The following is a 21,678-nucleotide window of genomic DNA, read 5'->3' on the forward strand; positions in this document are numbered from 1 at the left end:
ACAATAACAGATCAGGATAAACAATATAAACTTTAAAAATTAAATAAAAAAAGAAACAAAAGGGAGAAAAAATAAATAAATAAATAAAATTAAACATACATAACACAAATACAGCAAGAGGAAAGGAGGACTTATGTAACCGTGCTGTTTCCAAAATATTTATCATAAAGAACTAAAAATCTATCACTTTTCTTATTATTAACTAATCTAAGAGATTTAATAAAAACATCAATTTCTATTAAAAAATGTGAAAAAGAAGGCTGCGAACAGGAGAATTTTTGTTTATGGATAAAATATTTTCCATACAAAATAAAAAAGTCAATAATGTAATTCTCTGATATATCAGCCCCACCTCCATAATAACAAACGACATCCTGAAGATGAAAGGGTCTGGAAGAAGCAATGTGGTTACCTATATGGAGATATAAGTTTTTCCAAAAGTTTTTTGTACTTTCACATTGAAAAAATATGTGAATCAGCGTTTCGTCTTCACTCTTACAAAATGTGCATAAACTGTCAATCTCCAAATACTTTGCCAAAGTACCGTTTACTGGGTATATTTTATGAAGAATTTTGAAATGAACCTCTTTTGTTTTATTGGAAATGCAGTACTTATGAGGTAATAGCCAGGCTTTTTTCCAGTCTGTTGTGTCAAGGAAAGATGCCCAGTAAAATTTGCCTTTAGGAACATTATATTTTTTATTTTGAAAAATTTGTCGAATATATTTATTATTACATTTGTTGTCAAATAGACTAATTCCATTTAAAATCAGCTCTGGTTCTTTAATAACATTTTCATTAAACATTAAATGAGATTTTATAAGTTGAATTAGGCCTAACGGAATTGCTTTTTGCACAGAATTAAATTCTTTAAAAGGTAATGGAAAATTATTATTAGACATAAATTGTTCATAAGACAAAAAGTTGCCGGACTTATCAAAAATTGAGAGAATTCCAATTATATTTCGGTTAAACCATGTGGATAGAAAAATAGATTTATTTCTAATTCTAATATCAGAGTTGTTCCATAAAAAGCATTTATGTGGTGAGAAATTGTGGGAATAACACAATTTCCAGGAAAGAAGGACCTGCTGGTGAAATTTTGACAGTGCAATTGGCAATTTATTTGGTAGATAATTACATTTTAAAATAAAAGGAAGACCTCCAATTTTTGTGAAAATAGAGTTTGGAATAAAAAACCATATAGAGTTGGGGTCTTTTAAGCATCTTTTAATACAATTTATTCTAAAAGTGTTTACTATGTCCTCAAAGTCAATCACTTCAAGTCCGCCCTCTTTTCTACTATTTGCTAGAACTGTTTTCTTAAGTTTATGGGATTTATTTTTCCAAATAAAGTTTAAAAATATTTTGTTAACTTCTTTAGCAGTAGGGATATTAACAGAGAGAGAAAGTGAAGGGTATACCAAACGAGACAAACCTTCTGCTTTAGTCAAAAGAACCCTCCCATAAAGGGAAAGGTCTCTTTGTAGCCAAAGATTAAAAATGCTATGAGTTTTTTTAAGTCTACCAGAAAAGTTAAGCTGTTGTCTAGTGGCAAAATTTTTTGTTAAATAAATACCCAGATACTTTACAGTCTCTTTTACCAAAATACCATTTAATGAGGAATCATTAGTTTCATGAATCATCATAATTTCACATTTGGACCTATTCAATTTCAATCCAGAAGCACATGAAAATTCCTCAATTATACCTATAGCCTTGGACAACTGACATTTATCTTTTAAAAATAAGGCAGTGTTATCGGCTAACTGGGAGATTTTAATTTCTCTATCAAAAATAGATATACCTTCTAAGTTACGTTCATATATAATATTTAGCGATAGCAATTCTGTTACTAAAATAAATAAAAAGGGTGAGATAGGGCAACCCTGTCTCACACCGCGGTTAATAGAAAATCTTTTAGAGGTGTTGAAGCTAATTAAAACAGAGCTACTAATATCACTATAAAGCATTTCAATAGCATTGACAAAAAAGTCACCAAAACCAAATAACTTTAAGGTCTGCAAAAGAAATCCGTGTTCAAGTGTGTCAAATGCTTTATAAAAGTCAAGGAAAAGAATCATAGCTTTAGAATGTATGAAGTCAGCATAATCCAAAAGGTCCAAAGCAAGTCTTATATTATTACTGATATGTCTACCTTTTACAAATCCAGACTGTGTCTCAGCAACCAGCTGATTAATTTTCGTTTTTAATCTGTTAGCAAAAATTAAGGCTAAAATTTTGTAATCAACAGTGAGAAGCGTGATTGGACGCCAATTATCTATTAAATTGGTGTCCTTGTCTGGTTTGGGAATAAGGCAGATAACACCTTGTTTCATTGACGTTGTCATGTCCTTTAGATCAATGCATTCATCATACATAGAAAGCAATGGGTCTTTAATTAGTTCCCAAAAGTGCATATAAAACTCGACGGTTAATCCATCATTGCCCGGGGATTTGCCTTTCTTCATGGAATAAAGAGCTACTTGAATTTCCTCCAAGGTCAAATTGGAATCACAAAAAATTTTGAACTCAGGATCAATAACTGGAACGCAAGTTTTAATTTTATTTACATAATGATCACTACAATGTTTGTCAAAAGCAGAAGTGTAAATGTTTTGGTAAAAATCTGTAACAAAGTTAGATATTAATTTAGGATCAGTGCATTTAACACCATTGATATTGAGAGAAGTCAAAGAATTTCTCTTACAGTTCCTTTTTTCCAATGCAAAAAAATAGCTAGAGTTCGCCTCTCCCTCCTCCAGCCATTTAGCCCTGGATCTAACAAATGCACCTCTCGCAATATCTAGATAAGCTTGATTAATTTGTAGATGCAATTCCCTTAATTCTATTTTCTCTTTTTCAGACAAGTTACCTGTTAGTAAAGTATTTATTCTATTAATCTGTTCTGTTATTTTCTTATTTTTTAAATTTTTCAGTTCTTTACTTCTTTTTATTGCTATCTGTCTGACTCTGTACTTAAAAAATTCCCATTTATTCTTGTACCCAATTAGCATTTTATCTAACAATATATTCTTAATTAACTCTTTTGTATTGTTATTGAAAACGTCATCTTTTAATAGACAGTTATTAAATTTCCAATAACCACGTAACTTTGGATTCTCCTTATAACAACCTAATTTCAATATTATTTGATTGTGATCAGTGAGGGGTGCAAATGAGTGATTTACATCTTTAACAAATTGTAAGGCTGATGAAGATAATAAAAAGAAATCAATTCTAGATTTTAAAGACAAATTACTATTTGACCAAGTAAAGTCTTGCGTGTCAGGGTGAAAAAAGCGCCAAGGATCTGTAAGAGAGAGAGATGAACATATTGATAAGATGTTATTAGAATTCACATGAAGAGCTTCATTGCTTCTAGGAGGAAATCTGTCCAATGTGTTATCCAAACATTCATTAAAATCACCGCCTAACATTAGGAAAGAATCTGGGTATTTAATTTGCATTTCAATAATTTTTTGAGTAATATGAGAAAATAATGTTTTGTTAGCAGAAAAAGAATTATATCCATATAAATTACAAACAACAAATATAGAATTATCCTGCTTTAGTGCCATAATTATCCATCTACCTTCGTTAGATATTGCAGTCTCAAGAATCTGCCCCTTAAATTTATGCAAAAGGATTGAAACTCCAGCTGAGTGATTGGAGCCATGGCACATTCGCGGACTTCCAGAGGCTCCGGAATCAGTGCGGTTACGTCATCAACATTTGACAACGCTGATTTGACAAAGAAACGCTCGTCACTGTGTCTCCGGACAAATCAGACATGATACATTGATGCATTGTCCCTCCTCCATGCCCAGATTGGTTCAAACTCGCTATATCACAACCAATAAGCATAGGTTTCGCTTTTGTTTGTGGACCAAGCTTTTTGAACAACACGGAATGAGAGAAAGGCATACATTTATGCGCGGCTAAATAAAACGCAAAAAAAAAAAAAAAGTTTTGCATGAAATAATTCTCATACTAAGTACTTTTGCATGCACAGCAGCACAGAAACATGACAAAACAGTGACACAGCAAAGACGAACTGCTGGGGTCTGTTCTTCGTACGTGGATTACTCAGTTAGCTGGATTTGGATATTGACGATTTGACACGATCCAGGATCGTTTCGTTCTTCAAAGCTGATCCGAGAGTTGTTGTCATGGCAACAGTTCTGCTAGGTCAAACCTGATCGGGAGCAGGTTCAAATCATATAAACAGGATTAGATCGGCTCAGTTCAAGGCAAGATCATACTTACTTTGCTTGAACTGAGCCGATCTAATCCTGTTCCGAATTCTGATATTTTCTTACAGTAGTAGTTATATACACTTGGGAAAATGGTACATATTTTTTAACTATATATATATAAAGTTAAAGTCATTAATAAAATAAATAAAGTTATACATATTAATAAAACGTATGCAATCTGCACCCTCGAAATGAACAAAGACTGCCACCTGGTGGTGCAAAGAGAAAACTTATTGGTATGAACTTTTTAGATCGCTTTAGTACAAATTGTGTATAATAGAAATGCACAATATGTGACTTTTTTTTAAAGCAATAATACATTTATGCAGTCATAAACATGTTTTGATAGTTAATATGCCAGTGATTTGATGCTTCACAAAAGTTGCAGACGCCTTTACCAATATGAAAATGCTTTTGTAAACAACCAGTTATTCTTTACACCGATTAAAAAACAGATACTATTATAAAGAAAATCTTTTCTAAATGTAGAACTAAATACATTGATTTGCATTGAAATGCATGATGAATACTCTTGTCTTGACAAATGAAAGTGTAAAGCCTGCAGCTCACAACAAATGTGGAAAGTTCTTGCGTGTCATATTTAACAAACCGTTTACTGCTAATTTGATGTAATTTTGCTCACATGGATAATTGAATATTAATCAGATGATGTCATTACGCTGCCGTGCCGTCAGCCAATCGTTGCATTGCTGATCATGATTTCTAGGATCGATAGATCTGTCCTTCACAACACACACAGCAATCTCAGATCAGTTTATCCAGACATTCTAATCTGATTCGCGAACTTGTTTGAAGAACCAAATTAGCGAGAGATCAGTTATCAAGATTAAAAGATCCAGGATCTGCCAAATCATCTTAGATCATTTAAGCGAGGTACGAAGAACGGACCCCTGCTCTTGCTGTTTTCAAAAGACGCAAATGAAGATGCAGCTGTTTGTCTGCATTGTAGACAACCATATCCAAATCCATATTCATAGACAACCATATCCATGCTGGCACATAAAACCTAAGGATGTTCCATATTGAATCTAGTTTCGTTATGTAACTATTTATAGTATAGTAAATATTTATATCTATTTTTTACTGATTTGCACCATGTTTATTTGGACTTTATTTGGACTTTGACACATTATTTATTATTTTCTTATTTTTATTTGTTCATTGTAAGTGGTGTTGTTTATAGTAACTAAAAATATATTATTTGGAAAAAGTCAAATTTGCTTCACTGTTCTATTATTTTGTAACATTTGTAACATACCGTATACCGCGAAACCGTCAAACCGTGGTATTGTTTTAGACGATTATCATACCGTGAAAAATTCATACCGTTACAACCCTAACACACATTACACATTTCTTTTTAAGTATACTTTTAAAACCATTTTAAAGTCTTGTTTAAGGACAGTTGAGAAAAAAACCCTCATCAAAATTTTATTTTCTTTCCAATATTTTCCAAGCACTTTTTTCAAATAATTATAGTTCAATATTATTAGCTCTCTTAGGATTTTCCACACCGGTTAATTAACCTAAATAACCTATTGTAGTTAAGCACTAGCTAGCAAAATAACTAGTAAAATATGATGTACTGTCTTCATGAAAACTACAAAAGTATTTTTTTTTTTTTTACTTTTTAGTTATTAGAAATTAATTAGTAAAATTATTAAGTTAAAAAATGCATTGAAAAAACTTCTCTCCTTTAGACAACTTTCCCAAACTTGGGAAATATTTTAATAATTATATAATTATATAAGTAAAATTCTAATAACTTTTACTTCAACTGTAAGGGAATCTCAGAGGGGTGGTCCAGAATGTATTTTAAGGTTTAGTTGTGTTTATGAGTTGCAAAGCAATGTGTGCTCATGCTTTATTAAAAAAAATAAAATAAAAAAAAGATCTAAATTTTGTTAATTTATTTTACTTTAATTACATACAGCTACTCGGCTAACATGAAAACGGCTGTCATATTTTATAATTCCTCCAAAAGCCTGTCTTTAGGAGGCTCTGATTGGTCAGCTAACATGATGTGCTGTGATTTGTGGATCGGCTCCATGTCACCAGGAACCGGCACACCTCTACTAGCATGCGCTTTGCCTCTTTTGTGTAAATACTGTCAGTATAACTGTATCAGTTTGAGCCTGAATCAGGCAGAAAATGAAAAGGACACAGCTGAACCTCACACCTGCTCTCTAAAATAAAATCTGACAAGTATCTTTCATATATTCGGAATAAGCATGTGTAAGTAATATAAAACGTTCACATATCTTTTGCAAGTTCGATATTTGAGATGTAGAATGCAGGGAAAGCTGCCGCATAGAGACACTGAAGCTCTGCAGAAGATTGTGGGTATTTACAGGGGTTTGACGGATAAAAATGAATTTGTAGCTATTGTTAACAGTGCCAAACAGCATTTCCCATTGTTTATATTCTTGTTTACATCCTTGCTACAATATTGTAGTGGACCACCCCTTTAAAGCAAGTAGATATACATGCAGTGGAAAAATTAAGCACTGAACAAGTCACTATTTTTCCTAAATAATATATTTTTATAGGAGCTGTTGACATGAAATTGACCCAAATTTTGGAAAAACTCAAACAATCCAAAATATACAAATAAATGACAAATCATTGCAAAATAGTTATGCTTAGTAACAATAGAATGACACAAGGAGAAAGTACTGACCTACTGAAATGTATTTAATAGTTTGTATAAAAGGATTTTAGGTAATTTCTGCATCAAGGCACCTCCTGTATGGAGAATAGAGTCAGACACATTGCTCATGCATAGTGTTTTTTTTTTTCTCAGACTTCAAAAGAATCTAAAAATGTTGCTGTGGGTCTATTCTATCAAATTAAATTTTTATTTCCTATTATACTATATTCAGGTTAGGTGATTGGCAGGGCCATTCTAGCAGCTTTATTTTCTTTTCTTTTTAAGAGTTTTCTTGGCCGTATTTGGAATCATTGTCTTGCTGAAATGTCCACCCTGGTTTCATCTTTATCATCTGATGATGTAGGTGTTGGGACTGAAGCAGCTAATATTCAGTTACAATGACGAGGTACAGGAGTGCTGAATAACTACTAAAAGATTTTTGTCTGGGCTTTCCATGCCTTTAAACACCTTCCTTTCTTCATGTGTTCACTACTTTTTTTCCCTGTGACATTTTATTTTATTACACACAACTTAATTTCTAACCTAATTAACATCGTTTGCTTTGTATGTATGGCCAACTCTGGTTGTCACCAACAAGTCAACATGACCTTTAGAAATATGTTTGCTGAGAAAAAAATGGTGACGTGTTCAATACGTATTTTACCTGCTGTATATAATTTAAGTTGTATGTGAATAACTGAACAAATGAATGAATTAACAAAGAATGAGAGTTCTTTATATATATATATATATATATATATATATATATATATATATATATATATATATATATATATATATATATATATATATATATATATATATATCTTTGTTTATCTTTCAATGTTTTAGACTCAATAAATAGAAAAATCACTGGCTCAGATCAGCTTGTTGTTTTTGCAACTGTACGAGTTCAAACGAAATAAATATCAAATAGCAAGGAGAATATTTTTTTACAGGATCCATCCACTCAACTTTTTTTTCATCTAACCAAACACAGAGCCTTCAGACTACTCAAACTGCAAACTTTTGAAGTGCAGATTTTTTTTCTCTTCACTAAAGTGGAGAGATGACAGTGTGGAGCAGAAGCGGAACAGCAGACGACTGTCAGCAGAAGACATTAACACACATTATCAATGTCACTCCAGCACACTGTTTCACTGACCCAGACCCTTCGCTAAACTGAGAACTGAATATAGAGAAGAGACTGAAAATATAATATATACTGCAAAGATAACAGGCAAAGATGAAGACAGACAGAAGAGTTTGCTTTACTCACGATTGATTTGCATACATCAAAACCTGAATTACTTTTTAAGATTCCATCCATTATCCATCCATCCATCCATCCATCCATCCATCCATCAAAACTCATTAACAAAAACAAGAAAGGGCTATAAACTGCAATTTTTTTGAATAAATCAACTTGCTAAAAAAAGTTGGCAACTTGGTAAACATGCTAGAAACATGCTAAATCTTTTATACAATCTGCTAGAATATGGTAGAAATATCCTAGCTAGATGTCTTTTTAAATGGGGGGAAAACCCATCAAACAAATAAAATGCACTTGTACTGAGCTGCACATAAAACTGACCAAAATTACTTAACCACTTAATCTTATAGCATGTTAGGTATATAATCAAGTTGCGTTCATGTTTTATCAAATGCTTTCTTAAACATGTATGCTTTTAGTAAGATGGGAAAACCAGTACGGGGTTGTGGCTGGAAGGGCATCCACTAGTTGATGGTTCATTCTGCTGTGGCAACCCCTGATAATTAAGGGACAAAACTGATACAAAATGAATGAATGAAGATGGAAGCAAGGCAAACAAACATAAACATAAATATATATAATGCATATTTTTGCACACACACACAGCTTTTATTTACAAACAAATAGTGGCACTCAGGGATAATATAAATTGAAATCTCTGTGATACTAGAATACCACTGGGTTCCGGCAGCTGCTCCTGCCTTACTGCAACCGTAACATGAGTCTTGGATTTAGGAGTAATTTCCTGTAAATAGTTTAGATCTAAAGGGCTACATTTTCATGGAGCACATGAGTGAGGAGCAATGCTCTTCATTGTCATCATATACTAGTGTCAAACTGCTGCACGGGAGATAATGTGTGTTATGAAGTGCTGGAACTATATCCCTTATGCATTCACAACAGCCTGAATGTTTAATAGCATTTCCCATCATGCCTGCTTTCCTTTCACAGCCAGACGCAACTACATGTATTAAGTGATCTCATTGTAGGCACCTGAATATCCTAAAAGCTTACATACCGCAGGGTGTATGTTTCCAGGATCTGTGAAAATGCTAGAGAAAGTTCTTTAGAATTATATTTTATAAACTGGTGAAAAATTGGATAAAAATTAAATAAACCATGTTTATAAGGGGTTTAAACACAGCAGTGTGGCAACAGTCGGTGAATATAACCAGCTTCTAATTGTAAAAATGTATTAATTTAATTTTCCATAAAAAACAGTTCATAAAACAGTCTGCAGAAACACTTTGATTGACATTCTCCATTTGTATATCCTCAGAGGTGGAAAGCCTCACCCATTAGTGACCATCTCTCCCTCATTAGCATAGGATGCTAGTCTTGTTTTTGAATTTGCCACTATGCTGACACAAAGTCATTTGTAGCTCCGCCCTCTTTTAAAGATCACAATCTCATATATATATATATATATATATATATATATATATATATATATATATATATATATATATATATATATATATATATATATATATATATATATATATATATATATAAAGAAATTTAAAGTGACAGTCACCAAAAAGACGCAATTAGGATAAAAAAATCTGAAGGGTCAGTTTCAGAGAGTTATAAAACATTATTTCTGGAGAATTGTGAGCTGGAACATGCACACTTTAGGCAGATTGGAGACCAATTTTCATGATTTTTCATCAATTGAATATCCATTATGAACAGTAGTGATTACAGAATATTAAAAAGACAATAACTTACAAAAGTTAATTTTGATGAATAAAATTGACTGTAATAATATGATTTAATAAAAAACATAAAAAAAAACTTCCAGGCAACATGTCATGTTAGCATGCTAGCAATGTGCTTCAACTCAGCGTACATATGAATAAAATACTATCTTAATATGTGCTCTATGCCAAAGACACAAAACAATGCAGTAAAGTATGTTAGAAACAGTCTAACAACGTGTTGCCAAATTAGCAACAAGCTTATTTACATTAGCAATTTCGCTAAAACATGTTAGCTACTCATTAAACAAGCTAACCATGTGCTAAAATGGCAAGATTGCTTCTTCAAAATCGATATTTAAAATTGAAACAAGGATACAACCAAAAAGTACATTTGAATTCAAGAAAGCAAACCTAAATTTTCGCAAAAGTAAAGCTAATTTAGTAGGCTTAAATCAGCTAGGACCAACCATACATCATAGACTGGCTTTTTGCTCCTGGCAGACAGTTTGTACTTTATTTTCAAGTTTAGAAAATTGGGTCAATGCTTAATTTCTTGTCGATTTAAAAAAAAAAAAAAAAAAAAAAAGCATTTCTTAAAAAAATCTGCAAAACTAGAGCACTTGAGCTGCTGCCGTCTAGACAGATTGTATATGACCTGCTGTGTGCAGTACTGGACATACTGTAAATAATGCATGACTGGCCTTCAGCAAAGAGAGACGGGAAAGAGCGAGCAGTAAGAGTTAGTGAACAGCTTTTGGTTTGCAGCGCAGTGGGCGTCCTGTATCTGTATGATTGTAGAGGCACGTAAACAGCGTTCGGCTAAAATCACAGCTCTAGTCTTTAGAAGCCTGCTGAGAAAGCACTTCAAATTAGCGGGCGGCCCATGCAGCCGTCTTTTCAAGTGAAGTTCCCTGCAGGGCTGGAGGATATCTTCAACATTCACAATATACTGGTTGCGATTTTGGCTATGATAGCAAATTATATTGTGATGGAGCAAATAAAGCAACATGGTGAATGCTGCAATGATTTTAATTATGCCATCAGACAACTTTTTTGTCATGACTGCTCGTCTCACAATTTGATTGCAATTTGAGGGTTTTTTTTATACAACAAATATCTCTACTACTCGATAGACATGAAAAATGTTGAGGAAAAAATTTGTGTGAAATTGCTAGTAAATCCAAAAGTCCTCTGGGAAAAAAAATACATACATAGATACACACATATATATATATATATATATATATATATATATATATATATATATATATATATATATATATATATATATATATATATATATATATATATATATATATATATATATAAAACCCACAGATTCTACTGCACTCAAGCCAGTCTGAGCTGGGATCAAACCAGCAATTATTTCCTTTGCATGGGAGTCGGTTGCTCTAACAAAGAGGCTAAAGACCATGGCCTCTAGCGTCTGTCACTAGAGCACCTTTAGAGGTCAGAGGAGTGAGGTTACCAACATATCACTTCGCTAGCTGGCCTCCATTACACTGACCCCACCAAATCTCACTCCCATCCCAGACAAGCCCCCACGTGTAAACCATCAATCCTACTACAACGCAACCTGCTCTGAGCTGGGATCAAATCAGTGATTCTTTGCTTTGCACGGGAGTCGGTTGCTCTATCAAGGAGGCTAAAAACCATGGTCTGTAGGGTATGTCGCAACAGCACCTCAAGAGGTCAGAGTAGTGAGATTTACCTGCTCAGCACTTTGCTAGCGGGCCATAACACACCCCCTAAACCTCACTCCCATACCAGACGAGCCACCACGTGTAACTCACCAGTCCTACTGCACCCAATGCGGTCTAAGCTGGGATCGAACCATCAAATCTTTGCTTTGCATGGAAGTCGGTTTCTCTAACAAGGAGGCTAAAGATTATGGCCTCTAGTGCAGGGCTATTCAATTAGTTTGTCATGGGGGCCAGTTCATGAAAAGCATCCCAAAGGAAGGGCCGGAGAGATATAACTTGCTATATGAGTAATGACAGAACAGCATATGAGAGCTCAAATGCTGTATATTTTTGCTCAAGACACCCACATTGGCTTTTTCTAGTTGACTTTTTTTTTTTTTTTTTACAAACATTCAAATGTTGTATTTCAGAGCACAACAAAAGCAGTGCATTGCTGAAGTAGGCTTCTTCTACATTCAGACACATTCATATGTCATGTTTTGAACTGCTTAACAATTATGGATGCAACAATTATAGATTTTGGTTGTACGATTATATAGTCTGAAGAATAATAATGGTTTCACTGTTATCACGCTAATGTAAATTCAAGCTTTGTATTAGGTAAGTAGCTATTTAGAATAACTGTTGTTACCATCTGCATTCATGCATGCATAATCATTTTAATAATAATTCATCTAACATATCTTTTTTTTACAAGGCACTGAAAGGCAGGCACAACTCTCACTGTGAGATGTTTTCTACTGCGTACACCCAAAAAGACGCAAGCGCGTCGCTCTGCTGGCACCCGCATATTGACATATATTCTTACATTAAAAATAACAAACTTGCAAGCGGAAAAGACGTGATATGGGAACAGCCGCTGCTATAGTTAATCCTGTGAGCGTGCATATTAGCATCGGTGTACTTCAAACTTAAAACTAGCGCACAGGCAACTTGGCATTTTGCAGCGGTTTCGTTTCGTTCAGTGGAACAGAAATGCGGCTTAGAGAAGACTTTATGATTAATAAACTGTAACGAATTATAGCACAGTTATTAGTAAAATTGGCTAACCGTTGCATCCCTATTAACGATATCAGTGCATTGTGCAAATAGCTTTTTCTACAAACATGTTGTCGGCTGCCCGCACCACTCGCTTATGATGACTCACGCTCTGTGCAGCCTTTAACTGCAGTTCGTGCTGTTATTGAACAGACGCACGTAACTTCAAAACTATAGCGGCCGTTTGTCGACTGAACTAAATTTATTTTTGATGTCTTGGTCACACTGTTTGGAAGGCCGGAAAAAAGTGCTTGGGGGCCAGATTTGGCCCACGGGCCACCAGTTGAATAGCCCTGCTCTAGTGTCTGTCCATACAGCATCTTTAGAGGTCAGAGGAGTGAGATTTACCTGCATTGAACTTTGCTAGCTGGCCTCCGTTAATCTCATTCCTCTAAAACTTACTCTCATTCCGGAACGAGCTACTGGTCCTACTGCACCAACCTGATCTGAACTGATGATTGAACTGACGATTCTTGCATGAGAATCGGTTGCTCTAACAAAGAGGCTCAAGTCCATGGCCTCTAGCGTCAGTGAGGTTTATCTACATAGCACTTTGCTAGCTGGCCTCTGTTACACATATTTACTTTTAATGTAACTGCTCTGAGAAATCACATCTCATCAGTTCCAGTACTTTTTGAAAACTTTAATATCGCTACTTAGATTGAAAGAGCTTATTCATGACAAACGTAACGTAAAACATATTCAGTGATTCCCCTGCCATCATATAAGGGTCTAGCGTCACTGACCTAAAGATATGCAGCCACAACAAGAAAAACATCCAGAAAGTAAAAATGTTGGGGTTAATTTGAAAGAGTGTACTTGCATTTTTATGCTTTTACATTGCCATAAAGGCATTATACAATGGGTGGGAAAATAATTTCTTAAAATAACAATAATAGTGTATCACAATACATTTGTTTAATTTTAATATGACAGAAAAAGTGTGCTTTAATTTAGGCTACTTGATCCATCAGATTTTTAATGGCTCATCTGATTTTAAGTGAGAACAAAGGATAAAAAAAACAACTCCGTTTTATTTGTGTAAAAACTTGGTGAACAAATGCAAAGGAATTATATTTGCATAATAGTATGCAAGACTAGTCCTGACTAGTAAAAATATAAATATCATTTATTGTAATAAACAATATGAAAAGACTAGAAAAGTCATTTTAGGCATTTTACTTCCACGTTTTGCGGCATTGTTAATATGTTAATAAATAAGAATAAATATAGTTTCTGCTCTGGACTGGCATATATGAGAGGGTGTTTCAGTTCTGCCAATATCCAGCAACTTCCCACAGCCTGGAGCGGACCAACATTCCACAAGCCACTATCAACAACCTGATTGACTCTATGAGCAGTAGATGTGTTGCACTGCATGAGGCACATGCTTGTAGACCTCCAGAGGCCCCAACAGATCATTTTTTAACAATGACATCACTTAACTTCAACCTTTTCAGCGCCGCAGTGTATTAGTAGTTTCATTTTTCGTTTGGTTTCACCTTTGAATGGGATACTTCCAGTGCTCTTCATCTCTTCATCTGGATGATCACCTTACTGCCAGTTAAACACTCAAGAACACGAGAGAGAAACACAGAACCATCTGGTCCACTCTCTGGGTTTCTTGAACTATTAAAAAAGTTTTAAACTACATAAAACTATGAAACATGCAAAAAATAAATAAATAAATAATTAAAATATAAAATTATAAAAGAATATCAGCAATACATATATTACTATGTAATAAAATAATTGGTACTAGTAGTACTTTTTAAAATACAAATAAATAAACATTTAAAATATTGTAAATTATAACAAAATCAAGCACATTAATACATTAATAATAGTTAATATTTTTATATATACATTTCTGTCATAAAATGTTTTTAGAAATACATTCATTATTTTTTAATTCGGCTTAGTTCCTTTATTAATCTGGGGTCACCATGCACAGCAGAATGAACTGCAAACTTATCCAGCATTTGTTCTTCACGTTTTATGTTCTTTAGCCAGCGTATGTCTTTCAGCTGCAACCCATCACTGAGAAACACCCATACACTTCACACACACATTCACTATATAGACAATTTAGTTTACCCAATTCACCTATAGTGCATGTCTTTGGACTGTGTGGGAAACCAGAGCACCCGGAGGAAACCCACGCCAACACGGGGAATGTATTTAGATATGTATTTTTTAAATATTAATCATTTTTTTAATGTTAATAAACATTGTAATATTAATTATTTAAAATACATTAAATAATATTACATAACATAAATCTATAATTCACTGCACTAGTTTCTTACAAAATTCTCTAATAACATGTTATATATTTTATAGTGTAAATAAAAAATGTACAAGTGCGACACAGTGGCTCAGTGCTGTTGCCTCACAGCAAGAAAGTCACTGGTTCGAGTCCTGGCTGAGCCAGTTGGCATTTCTGAGTCTGCATGTTCTCCCTGTGTTAACTTGGGTTTTCTCTGGGTTCTCCGGCAAAAGAGGGAGCTCCTTCATGGGACTCTACATTTGTAAACACTCGTTAACAAATGTAAATGTGTGTGTCAGCATCTGCGTTATCCACGATGAGAGCGTACCATACACGTGCGCTTCACGCAAAAGTATAAATCAGCCTTAATCAAAAAGAAAAAATAATGAAGGAATGAAAACTCAAATTAATTACTTTCAGTATATCTGGAATCTTCTACTTGGTTTGGAATGATAAACATTTAATGAAATACAATAAAATAAAATACATAAGCAAAAAAAAAAAAACATGAAATAAAAGCCTAGTCAAGTCAAGGGAAATGAACAAACAGAGTAACAGTACTTTAGAATGTACAGGTTAAAATACTTTGTGTGGGAAAAATATTATTAACTTAATTTTGTGCAACAAGTATCTAGAACAGTAGTTCCACTTTAAAAGGCCAATTTAGAAAATCAAATACCACACTCTGTCCTGAAGCATTTCAAAAAAAGCCTCACGTTTCTCTTAAATCCCCTGCAAGACTTTGTCCATTACCATTAAAACGTTTTGCTTTCTCTTTGTTTGTTTGTTCATGAACTGAGTGACAGGGTAAATTATTTCCTGTCCTTCAAAGCTGGGAACTTAGTGACAAAGTTTCTTGCATTGATTTTTTTTAGACAATCTGCCATTACCTCCAAACTTTCACTCCCCCACAGCCGACAGACAGCAGTAAATCAGTCTATTCACAACCTCAAAGATGCAGAAGCTGCCTTTTATCCCTTTAGGTAACAATTTAAAAATGGATCTTCCATATGGTGTGGTAGAAATTTGTTTTTAAAAAGCAACTATGTAATGAGATTGCAGGGCTGCTTAGGGACAGCTTGTTGTTTTAGTAAAACGGCAGATGTTTGCTGATGGAAAGAAGCTTTTATGATGCACGTTTACAGTAAGAGACGGCAGTTTGAGAACATTGGAGATGACAAAAATGTCATCTAAAGGAAGATCAGAAAGCGAGATTTACTGCTAGTGTGAAGACTACACAAACACTTGAATACAATTGAAGATGTACCCATAGACATTGCCTATATACTACATACAACATTAACTGGTTATATACAGTCGAAGTGGGAATTATAGCCCTCCTGTATTATTAGACCCTGTATATTTAATACAGTATATTTAGCATTTATTTCAAAATATTTCTAAACGTAGTAGTTTACTTTTACAATAACTAATTTCTAATAACTGATTTCTTTTATCTTTGCCGTGATGACAGTACATTATATTTTACTAGATGTTTTTTAAGGTAATGGTATTCAGCTTAAAGTGACATACAAAGGCTTAACTTGGTTAGCAGTGTAGGGTAAGTTTCTTTAAAAAAATAATATATTACAAATTACTGATTACTACTGGGCGACGCAGTAGTGCTGTCGCCTCACAGCAAGAAAGTCGCTGGTTCAAGCCTCTGCTGGATCAGTTGGCATTTCCGTGTGGAGTTTGTATCTTTTTCCGTTTTTTCACCTGGGTTTCCTCCGAGTGCTCCGGTTTCCCCCACAAGTCTAATGACATGTGGTACAGGTGAATTGGGTAGGATAAATTATCCGTAGTGTACGAGTGTGAATAAGTGTGTATGATTGTTTCCCAGAGATGGGTTGCGGCTGGAAGGGCATTCGCTTTGTAATAACATGCTGGATAAGTTGGCGGTTCATTCCGCTGCAGCGACCCCGGATTAATAATGGGACTAAGTCGAAAACCAAATGAATGAATGAATAATTACCACTGGAAAATTGTAATCTTTACAATTACATTACATTACTATTGACTTAATGTAAAAATTAATCAGATTACTAAATACTTTACTATGAAATTATTTTTAAAACATATAAAACCTATAAAAATACTAAATTAACTGTGGCTCTTTTTAGTAATTTAATGAAAGGGTTGATCACTGGGCTTGACATATTCAAAAGACTTAAAAAGTTCACCCAAAACTTAAAATTCTCTCATCATTCACTTGTTCTGTTTTGTCTTGTTTGTCTTTTTTTGAACATATATATATATAAAAAAAATAAATAAATAAAAAATTATATATATATATATATATATATATATATATATATATATAAAATAACAATTTATAATAATTGTGACTAACTGTACACTCTCAAAAAAATAAATAAAAAAAAGAAGGTACAAAAGGGGCAGTACCTTTTCAAAAGATACACATTTGTACCCAAAGACTCCACAGTGGTACCTCAAAGTTGCACATGAGTCCCCAAATGTATCTTAAAATTACACTAAGGTACCATTGTGGACCCTTCAGGTACAAATATGTACCTTTTGAAAATGTACTACCCTAGTGACAGCTCCTGTACCTTTATTTCTGAAAGTGTATAATAACTTTAACTATTTAGAGTTATTAGTTACTAGTAAAGTAGTTAAAGTTATTAGTAACTATTAAAGTTATGGTAACTAATAACCAAAACTTTTCTGTATTTGATTGTAATGCAATAGTGTGCACTTCTTTCTAAAGTTGTTTTGGAATAATGATTATTGTAAAAAACGCTATACAAATAAACTTAAATTGAACTGAAGAAACGGTATATGCAAAACTTCTTAAGTTGAATTTAATACATTTTACTACCGTTTTTAATACCTTCAAAAAACTTTATAACAGCACGAATTAGTGCTGCAACTAGATGAAATATCCTATAACATATTGCAGATAACATAGATTTAAGTAAAGCAGAGGGATTATTGAAGATGTCACAATGGGCCTTTTTCCATAGTTTTAATGTCAAAAAGTAACAATTGCATAACAATAGCCGCTCTTTTAAAAACAGTTTGGTATGGTTACGTATCACAGTTACAAACCCACAGCAACTTAACTAGCAATGTAGCGGTGGTGGTGGGGCATAGCTTCTGTTATGCACCTATTAGCGATGCTGCTAGGACTACTGCAAGCAGTGGTTTGCATCGAGAAATTTATCTAAAAAAAATTAGCTCAAAAATGTAATACCTCGTCAGATGACGTTTATTACTTTTTAATACTTTTTTATTGCCCTTAATTTTGGCTAATTTTATTTACTACCTTTTACAACCCCGCGGACACCCTGAAAAAGCAGGCAAGTGTATGGGTGACTTTCTCTTACCGGTGGAGCAGCCAGCCAGCCGTAGTTGTCCTCCGTGCGGTTCATGTCTCGGTCAAAAGCGTACAGCTGCCGGTAGCGCAGATGATCCATGTCCACCAGGTTATACTGCCGGCGGGCATAATGATAACTCTCATTATTGCCGATTCGTGGAAAATCCAGCCACTCTGGATGGCCAAACTCATTGCCTGCAATTAAACACAACAGAGAAGATTGTTTCTTACAGACACATTCTTCAACTGAAGAAAACTCTACTGCTGTTACTGCTGACTCTGTTAGTCTTAGGCCCAATGACAATTCTATTTGTTCCTCTAACCCTTCACCTTCCTCTTCCCCTTGGCCCTTACAACCCAGGATTAAGGGGAAGGGCTTCAAAATTTACCCCTAAGAATTGGGACAGCACTACAGCACCTGCACACGTCATCATACTGTATGTCATTGCAATCTGTTGCTTCATGTGAGATCAGATGATCACAACTGCTGTAGTTATTCCAGTTGTGTTATTTTTGGGTATTTATTTACAGGAAATCATATATTATGTTATCATAACAATCTAATGTGGCAATAAAATCGTAATACTGTGCATTTAACACAGTGGCCATATTCATCAATGTAAACACACCAAAAACAACATTAACATTATAGCAGACACTGTAAAAAAAAAAGAAGCCGCAAAACAAAACTTTCTGAGATGTGCGCTTCTTTAAACTGGCCGCAAGTCAGAGCATCTGGGTTTTCTCTCCAACAAACCTTTTTTTTTCAAATTGGAAAACAACAGTTATTAATAGTTCTTAAACCAGACACTCAAGACATAATCTTTAAACAAATAACTTCTATTAAAAATGTTGACAGCTTTGTGATATAAGAAATATAGCGGAACATTAATTAAATGCATATTTAATGCAAAACGATTGATTTGAGGTAGCCTGCTATTTTTATTTGATGGAAGAAAAAAAAAAACATAATTGGAAAAACAGTCTATGCTGGTTTAAAAAGATTCAGTCAGTGTTTTTGTAATCTACATTCATACTTTAAGGGGGAAATATCTAGGGCAGGCCTATTAATTTTTTATTTATTTATTATTATTATTTTTTATTTCAATACTGCAGAAAACACTGCAGGTCTTCTGTTGTTATTATGTTCTGTAGCCTAGGCTGTTGTTCGCAAGGTAAAATAAATCAGTAATTTAAAATGCAATATTTAATGTGTCAGAAAATAGACAAGTCAATTATTTTTTTTTTGTTATTAAATAATAATTTATTATTAATCTGACCAGTTAACTGTTAATATTCAGGCAGTTGTTGGTTGGTAAAATTAACCAAAATGAGCATCCCTACTAATTGCCTTCATGACCATAGCATATCCATCTTGAGAGGCCACTTACATGGAGGAGACCAATCCATGTCACAAAGCTCAAATCATTACAAACTGATTTCTGTAACACGATAATGAGTTCACTCAAATCACATATCAATCCAACAGAGCAATCCTTAAATCTATTTAAAAACATCTCCAATCCTAAATGTTTAAGTTACTTACAAAAATGGACTTCGAAAATTCTGTGATTAAGACTCAATCTTTTCCCTGATGCCAATATTTAACAATTAAATTAAAAATAACAATAATAATAATAAAAATAATAATAAAAAAGATTGTTTAAAAGGTCATCGTAGCAAATTTGAGATTTAAAATTTCCTCTTTGAAAGATAATTAAGAAAAGTCCAGTAAACAGGATTTACCTTGAACGGATTTTTACCCCTGCTCTACACCTCCTGCAGCGACTCTTCCCTTCAGAAGAGAAGCGCACAACTTTAAAATCTATAAATCTATATTCCCACAGCATGGTTTATATTCTAACAAATGAATGCATGCTGAAAGAATTCACAGACCCTTTATTCATAACATTTCCGAAAGAACAGAGAGAAACACCGCAAACACACAGGCATAATGAAGCAGGAGACGAAAAGATAGGACTGAATAATGCATTATGGAACGTAAAATGACCTTCTCTGAGGGTTAAGTAACAGGAATAGAAAGAATTGCCTTTTGATGTACCACTTTTTATGTCTCTTAATACACAGCAGAAATAGGAGAAATTGTCAAGTATAGGACTATAATTTATTATTCAACTCACTCTGGGGTCCAAAATGAACTTCTAATCAACTGTCAACAACACTATTAAAGCCTGTTTCAAATATACTGAATACCAAATGCATGTTTTTAATATATATATCTGATTGGATTATGGCTAATTACCGATTAGAGACCAGCCGCGATCAATCATATCAGGTTCTGCTCTTGAAATTAGTTTGCAAAAGTTCACTTAAAGATAGAAAATCAAAAAAAAAAAAAAATGTACACACAAAAAAAACAAAAAAAAAAAAAACAAAAATGATAAATCAAAATTTTTAAGAAATATTTAATGGGCATATTTATTATTAAATCAAAATTAAGCAATTCTAAATAAATCAAACAAACAAAAATTCAACTGCAATTAAAGCTTTAATATATAGAGATTAACAAATGTAGATGTTTTTAATAAACATTTTTTTAAAACAAAATACAATTTTACACTTGAGAATTTTAAATAATTAAAAACACATTTAACACAATTGAAACTTTATTAAACAAAAATATACACAAAAACATGTAATGTACATAAATAAATACAAATGGCTCTATTTTAACAGTCTAAGTGCAAAGTCTAAAGCGGATGGCGCAAACGCATTAAGGGTGTGTCCGAATCTACTTTTGCTATTAAAGGATGGGAAATTATGCTCTGCACAGAGGTGCATAGTCTAATAAGGTTGAGCTTATTCTGTTAATTAGTTATTGGTGTGTTTTGAGCATAACTTGGATTAAACTAATCAGAATCTCATCTCGCATTCCCTTTAAGAGTCTGTTGAGTCGTGTCATGGCATGTTTGTAATTTACATGGTGAACTGTGTAAGTGGAAAAACTGAATGTTTCAGTGGGGAGTAAACAGTTAAACAGACCATCTGCAGCACGAGGATAAAGAACGAGCCTCCTCCGTTTAGCCTCTTTACTTTCGTAGAGTGAGGGAACGGTGAAAAACCACTCCACTGAAGACATCCATTAGCCTACGTATTTAATTTAGTTTGTTAAGCATAAAGATTTGTTTCTAAACTTTTTCTAAATTCAGTTCGAATTTTCATAACATTTAACATAACATAATAACATTTTAATCTTTAATTTTTTTTTTCAAATGTAAAGATATCTGTGTATTGCTGTATATTCTGTGTGCATTAAGCAATGTGTAAGCATTTGAACCTTCAGTTGGTCAATGGCTCAGTCTATTTCAGTTCCTCAAAATAGCAATGCACCAACAATGCACACCTCTTTCCTAGACCAGCACACGCTTGAGTCCAGAAAG

The 21,678-nt window shown here is 33.6% G+C and overlaps 1 protein-coding gene across 3 annotated transcripts in view; it reads right to left on the reverse strand.

The window, feature by feature from the left end:
- Positions 1–21,678, reverse strand: part of gbe1b (glucan (1,4-alpha-), branching enzyme 1b) — a 252,713-nt gene that overhangs the window by 58,891 nt on the left and 172,144 nt on the right. For all 3 annotated transcript variants that reach the window (XR_012390607.1, XR_012390608.1, XM_068213679.2), the window contains exon 13: positions 18,288–18,472. Coding sequence is in view for 1 of the 3 variants with exons in the window: in XM_068213679.2 (XP_068069780.1) it covers positions 18,288–18,472 (185 nt within the window). In the remaining 2 variants the exon portion in view is untranslated. The remainder of the gene's footprint in view (positions 1–18,287; positions 18,473–21,678) is intronic.

This window comes from Danio rerio, chromosome 15 (genome assembly GCF_049306965.1).
Source record: "Danio rerio strain Tuebingen ecotype United States chromosome 15, GRCz12tu, whole genome shotgun sequence".
NCBI lineage: Eukaryota > Metazoa > Chordata > Actinopteri > Cypriniformes > Danionidae > Danio > Danio rerio.